The sequence below is a fragment of the Dendrobates tinctorius genome, unplaced genomic scaffold (genome assembly GCF_039654945.1).
Source record: "Dendrobates tinctorius isolate UK_male_01 unplaced genomic scaffold, ASM3965494v1 ptg000208l, whole genome shotgun sequence".
In the NCBI taxonomy this organism is placed as follows: domain Eukaryota; kingdom Metazoa; phylum Chordata; class Amphibia; order Anura; family Dendrobatidae; genus Dendrobates; species Dendrobates tinctorius.
This window is the reverse complement of record NW_027361875.1, coordinates 674,636-681,813: the sequence shown is the minus strand read 5'-3', so window position 1 is coordinate 681,813 and position 7,178 is coordinate 674,636. Positions and strand designations below refer to the sequence as shown.

Sequence of the window (7,178 nt, the reverse complement as noted above, 5' to 3'; positions counted from 1 at the left end):
GACAGTCATCTTGTGATTTTTCCATTTTCTAACAATTATGCCAACAGTTGTTTCCTTCTCACCAAGCTACTCCTCTATTGCCCTGTAGCCTATGCCAGCGTTGTGTAGGTCTGCAATTTTATCCCTAGTATCCTTAGGCAGCTCTTTGGATTTGGCCATGGTGGAGAGGTTGGAATGTGTTTTTGAGTGTGTGGACAAGTGTCTTTTATACAGGTAACGAGTTCAAACAAGTGCAATTAATACAGGTAATGAGTGCACTAAAATGCAAATTAAATACTGTAAATTAAATTTAATTATATAAAAATCATCAGTACTACGGATACACACAAACCTCACATCCAGCATGTATTCCTGAGAGAGACACTCCCATTAAAAAAAAAACCCTGACACTTGGATCAGGCTGAAAACTGCATATCTGGGGGGACTCAAATTAATGAAGGTAAGAAACTTGCACTCAGTTCACTCTGTAAACTAAAGGTAACACTTACCATATATACTGTATATTTAAAAGGTCCACAACCTTTAAAATATTCTAAGGCTTTCTCCTCCTTTATGGAGTCAGTCTCCCATGGTACGGTCAAAATGGTAAAGGAAAATCTGATATAAATTATGTCTGGAAAATGACGGAGAAGAATCCTAGCCAGTATAGATTGAAGACTCAGACAGAGATATTGACTTGCCTATAAAGTTCTTGTCAAATTAGGAAAATGTAATTTCAAATGAAGGAAGCCAGAAATACACGAGTTACTTCAGTGTACAGTTTTAATATTTTTGCATACCAGCAGTGTCTTGACACAAGCAAAGTATAGATTTTCTACACAATTTTGCAATTAAAAGAACCCATTTTAGTAGAGCAGTGCCTTGATCACAAGTCTTTTACAATCATAAATTAAAAGAAGCTCCATTTGATTTCTTGGTTAACTATAGCCACCAAATGTAAGTTTTAGCATCTGTACAATGTATCTAAATATGCACATACCTATTTTTCAGTTAAAGGGGTTGAACACTTTTTTTTTTTTTTTTAATTGGTGGTCTTTCCTAAATATCTGATCAGTGGGGCTGCGACACTCAGCATCCACGTCAATCAGCTGTTACCGCTGACTGATGGAAGTTTAGGGATGCTGATGAACACAGCAGCTCCGTCATTTCTATAGGGGTGGATCTGTAGTACCCTGGCCGTGGCCCCTATAGACGTGACAATAGCGGATGGGTGGTGGTGGTGCCACATGTCGCATCACCACCGATCAGATCCTTAGAGCGCAGTCAGACGGGCCATATAAATAGGACCAAGATCAGAACGCAGTGCATGGACTCGCCAACAGCTCTGCCCACCTGAGACCGCCGGCGAGTCCGTGCACTGCAGTCCGATTTATACGACTGTCTAATGTACGGTTAGGATAGGCAATCAAAAAGTAGTGGCCATCCCCTTTAAATCAAAAAATTTTTTACAAAAAGAGAACAGTGATAACATTCTTTAGTAAAGTTTTTCCCTTTGCCTTCATGTCACATCTGTCAAAAGCAGCTGGGTGACAGTTCCAATGTTTTTTTTTTATACTGTATGTTATATAGGAGCTGCTGCAACAACTAGCGGAAAAAGCCGATCCACTGTTAGCCGAGATAAAGATTCAGTTTTAAACCAACATTGGGAGGCTCAATAAAGGAGCCGTACCCCCTGCCCTTTATTCTCAGAGCATTACATAATACTTAGACAGCAAAGAAACAGAAAGAGGTGTGGGTGACGCTTTGCTTCCACTAACTGGAGCAGGTAGATATGGAGGATCTGCCTTTTATTTACAGTCCCTCTACACCACCGTCCACAATCTTTACACCCCGCTTAGTTATTAGTTCAATTCCTGTGCTTCACCTCTGCAAGCCGGCTGTTGTACCATCATAATCAACTCTTCTATTCTGCATATTTCCTACTCCAGCTGCAAGCTCCTTTTAGTATCAGCTGAGAATTTTACTGACTCCTCTTCCTAATAATAACAGTGTCTTATATTCTGTGGTTTCTCAGATAATCTCTCCTCTCTCACTATGCTGTCAGCTCCATCTTTCATCTCTGCCTCTTGCTGTGCTGCTGTTCCCTCAATCTCTCCAGTTCTGACTGTGCTGCTGGCTGTTCTCTCCATCTCTCCGATTCTCACTGTGCTGCTGGCTGTTATCTCCATCTCTCCGATTCTCACTGTGCTGCTGGCTGTTATCTCCATCTCTCCGATTCTCACTGTGCTGCTGGCTGTTCTTGCCATCTCTCCCATCTATAGCACATACGAGAATACAGAGGACGGGTTTCTTTTTTGGGCTGGCATATTATTGGTCATGTTGTAGAGGGCAGAAGTTACAACTTATACAGTCCTGGCAGATTTTCAGTGGGGGTACACCCGTCCTGAGCAGAGTGGATGACGTGTAACTATGCAGCAGCTTAGGGGCTCTATACCTTTGGAGCAGACAGCAGAACAATTTTCAGTCAGGATATAATAAAGAAGCACCAGCAGAGCTAGAAGCCTATGTTTCATATTCTGATGAAATGACAGGTACACCTTGAGGCTATATGCACACATTGCAGAATTGCTGCAAAAATTTCCGCAACTCCCTGCTGTGGGAAATACACTAGAATTCCGCATGCGCAATTCCCACAGAAAAACTAGCGATTTGTAAGCATAATTAGCTTGCAGAAGGCTAGCGTTTTCCAATCTGTAGCATCGCTTGGAAAACTGACCGACAGGTTTGTCACACTTTTTACTATTGAGGCTGCCTATGCAGCATAAGTAGTAAAAAGATATAAAGTTAAAAATAAAAAATTGTGTTATTCTCACCTACAGAGTCCCATGCAGCAGCCCCAGGCCTCAGCGATGCTCCCGGCAGGTCCCGTTCCCAGCGATGCCTTGCGGCTATGACCTTTCATGACGTATCGCGAGACTGCTACGTCATCACAGGTCATTGTCGCAATGCATCGCTGGGAACGGGACTTGGCGGGAGCATCGCTGAGGCCTGGTGAAGCTTGACGCTACATTGGACGCCAGAAGGTGAGAATATCACCATTTTTTATTTTAATTCTTTTTTTACAGGGATATGGTACCCAGAGACCGGAGGGCAGTCTCCTCTCCTCCAGACCCTGGGTACCATCCACAAATGTTCTGCTTACTTTGCGTATGGTGGGCACAGCCACATGCGGAAAGTAAGCGGAACAATGCATTCCTATGTGTGCGGAATCCCAGCGATTCCACACAAAGAATGAGCATGCTGCATATTTATCCGCAATGTGATTTTGCCGCGGAAAAATACGCAGCATTAGCACAGCATGTGCGGAATGCCATTGAACTCAATAGGTTATTTATTTTATGCGTTTTTGCCGCACTTTCGTAGCGAAAAAACGCATAAAATCCGCGGGAATTCAGGACGTGTGCACATAGCCTTAAGGGTTAGACAACATGATACTGCCATGGGGCAATGCAGTTTCCTCTGTTTCCCATGAAGTGAAATGCCACCCGATGTCTCAATGGGCACAATGAGTATCGGTTCTGAAACCCCTATTACCTTCATGCAGACATAAGTGCAAATTGCCCGATCACAGATGGCAATACACGGAGTCAGACCTGCAGCCAGTGATCAGATCGGTTTGCATGAAAGTCTGCTTAACCCCTGAAGAGCAAGCGCTCATTCAGACGTCTGTGTATCATGGATCACAATGCACACACTATCCGTGGATTTCCTGACTGGAACTTGACAGCTTCATGGGCATAAATGAGGCTGTCAGAACCCATTGAGACCAGCGTCCCGTCCGGCATTATGGTCCATGATAAACAGACGTCTGAATTTGGCCTTAAATTTCCTTGTTCCCAGCTCCGCTACAAGGCAATGAATCTGTTTCCGGGATGGCCGGGTCATACAATAATCAGGCCATCCCGGGAACAGATGCCCAGCTAAACATTGAAAAATAAAAAGTCCACGCAACTTTTTAATGTACATTTGTTTTTAAGAGTCAACACTAAAAATCTCTGCTTGCTGACAGTGAATAGTAAAAGTATAATAGAAAAGAATATACGGTAACTTTTCATTCTTCAATGGTTGAAAGGTATTTCTACAAGATGGGGCTAACCTTGAACGCAGCAACCAAAAACTAGAAGGAACGTTATTCCAGTGCCTTTAAATGCTGAGAACATATAGTAAAGCTTCAGATGTTCATACACCTGTTACAAGGCACCAATATCAGGAAAAAAGGCACAAAGTATTATTTGGGAGATAAACCATCTTAGAGGGAGTGGGGAGAACATTCTCACGGTAAATGACGTCTGCTGCAGTCTAGCCGTGCCCGGTGGCATGAAGACGGCTGGGCAGCAATGAAATCAAACCTATGGATGGTGAAGACCAAGCTGGGTAATGCTACAGTGAAATAATAGAGAAATAAAAACACAGGAATGTCTCCAATCAGGTATTTTCTGTGGGCTTAAGAACTTAAAGGGGTATTCCAGTAATAGAAAGTGAAGCCATACAGCTAGCACTTGTGCATTACTGCTGTGATATTGCAAATCAGTGTGCATTACTGCTGTGATATTGCAAGTCAGCCCCTATCACTTAAGGCCAGAATACTCCTTTAATGAACATCAATATTTGATGCAAAAGCTCTCAAAAACTAGTGAAAACCGTTAAAACAGCTATAAGATACATTTTTATATTACAAAAGGGGAAAGGGAAAAAAAAAAAAAAAAAAAAGGGGGGTCAATTTAATTTGACCTTATGTATACTGGAAGGTGGTGGTCAGTTTTTTTGTATCGGGGAGACAAAACCACGAGGCGATCCCAATCTTTCCAATATACGTCAGTATATGCTAGTGTGAATGAGGCCCTATGCAGAGAATGCCTCCTCATGATCCAAGAAATTAATACTATGAGCTGAAGGTGAGATCAGGGCATCAAATGAGATCAAGGTTAAAATAAAGATTGTGTGTCTTCTATTGGGTTCACTGTAAGAAATAAATAAGACTTTAAAGAGGAAATGTCAACACTCCTGGTACGTCTGTTTAAGTAAATGCTTGTATTCCTCGCAACTTCTCATAACTCTGCGATGTGACGTTCCTTGGTTATTCCGCCTCAAAATGTCAGAACACATGGACAACTGGGTGACACTACGCACTCTGAAATGGACCAATCAGTGCTGACATAGCTGCATTCTACAGGGACACGCCTCTTTTCACGCAGTAAATGGTAATGCCATTTTATCAGGAGGAACAACAGAGGGTCGGGGCACAGCACAGATCTAAGAAATAGTGGTCCACAATTGTATTTTTATGGAGAATACAAGTATTTAGGAATGTTGACAGATCATGTTTAAAAGAGAACCCGTCACTAGATTCATGATGCCCAAACTACAGGCGGCATTGTACCAAAGTTCGGCTGCGCCCTGGTATACTCAAATGTAATGGCAGGTTCCTTTTAAGCTTAAAATGTGTCAGGCACTCTCCTTACTCTTAAGAGCGGTGGCCATTGAATAATCACATCATTAAGCTGCTGATAGTCCAGGGTTAACAAACGCGTTCCTAGCTCATATAAGAAAACCTAAATACTTTAGGGAAAGTACAATCGGAGAATGCTGCCTGCAGCCTCCAGAGAGGGGATTAGTCTTTACACTGGAAATTTGGTATGGCACAGTAGTGTAATAAGGGGAAACCTATCACCAGGACAGGCTTCTGTATGTAATCTAGATGCTCTTACCAACAACATCCCCAACCTAAACTTCCTCCCCAAGGACACTTGATAATAACTGGCCACATATGAAAACTAAGTCTCACTTTCCTGTAGTCATAACTTTTCAGAGCAGGAGTCATGGGGGCGGAGATTACCACTTCTGACTCATTGCTCCTGGGAAGATGAAATGTTGCTCAGCTTCCTACAGCAAGACTGATCCTACAAAATAGATCTTCTACCCCTTCCTCTGGAGTCCAAAAAATAAAAGCACATACTGTACCTCATTGTAAAGGGGCCCCCCAACTCCAAAAACAATTTTTTTTTTTTTTTTCCAAGAAATGTATACATGGACATAATAAAAAAATAAAAAAAAATAACTTATTTCAAATGAATTATTAGGTCAGGAGCAGATGACATCTACTATAATGCCATCTAATGCCAGATATTGTCAGGATGACTGTACTGAAATATTCCGGTGGTTTGTGCCCACTCCAAGCGATTAAATAGGCAGCGTACACTGTGGAGGTATCTTGGGAGATCGCGTACGTACGTAGAGTTTGCCTTCTTAGTACATTCACACTTTGGCTTTTTTTTTTTTTTTTTTAGAATCGTGATGCGCGCTGTCGAAGTTTGACAAATGCATAGATGGCCACAGCTGCTAGAAGTAGGGGCACCACGATCACGGCCAGCGACGTCCCTTCAGAGTCTCTATCGCTTTTACTACCCAGAGGGCCATTTAGATGATTCTGGGAAAAAATAAAAAGAATATGTATATAATTGGTGCAAATACATTACATATGTAAAAAATAATAGTAACACGGGTTTAGCAAAACAACGCCCACAGTAAAAAAAAAAAAAAAAAAAAAAATAATATAAACACACCGAACCCTAAACATAGGCCATAATAAAAGTGATCATGAAGTGGCAAGCGACGTCTTGTGTTTGGCTCTCAACTTTCTAACCCCATGACAAGTATCCAGGATTTAGCTGGGGTACTGCACCAGAACACCACCAAGATAGATGAATGGGAAATGGCTCCTGCCTTACAGGGGTTTCCACCGTCATCTCCTACAGCATAGGGGTGAACAGATCCCAGATCAAGGAGGATCCAGCTGATTCTGCATCGTACATCTCTTAACCTGCACAGTACGTCACATTGTTGGGTCCACGATGCCATTTTCAGCACAGCAACCATGAAAAGAAAAATGAAAGAAGGTACTTTGTAAGGAACAATGTGAGGCCTGGAGGATAGACCCCCAGCAGTCAGTAAGTGGGGGTCTATAACGGCAATAAGTCATCACTTACAAAATCAGCTCAAGATCGGACCGCAATGCATGGACTGGCAGCGGATCTCCCGATCTGAGCGGGACAGCTTCAAAGAACTAGATGAGGCGGTCACGCCCGGGTCAGTAGACTCATGCTCAGTCCATGCTTTGCGGTTTGGTCTTTGTCACATTCATACGGTCATCTGAATGAGCCTGTGATGAAAAAAAAAAA

General features: G+C 42.4%; 1 protein-coding gene across 1 annotated transcript in view; it reads right to left on the bottom strand.

Moving 5' to 3' along the window:
- Nucleotides 1-744: 744 nt before the first annotated feature.
- Nucleotides 745-7,178, bottom strand: part of SYNJ2BP (synaptojanin 2 binding protein) — a 30,692-nt gene continuing 24,258 nt past the window's right edge. The window contains exon 4 of the mRNA XM_073554152.1: nt 745-6,427. Coding sequence (XP_073410253.1) covers nt 6,284-6,427 — 144 coding nt within the window. The 3' untranslated portion in view covers nt 745-6,283. The remainder of the gene's footprint in view (nt 6,428-7,178) is intronic.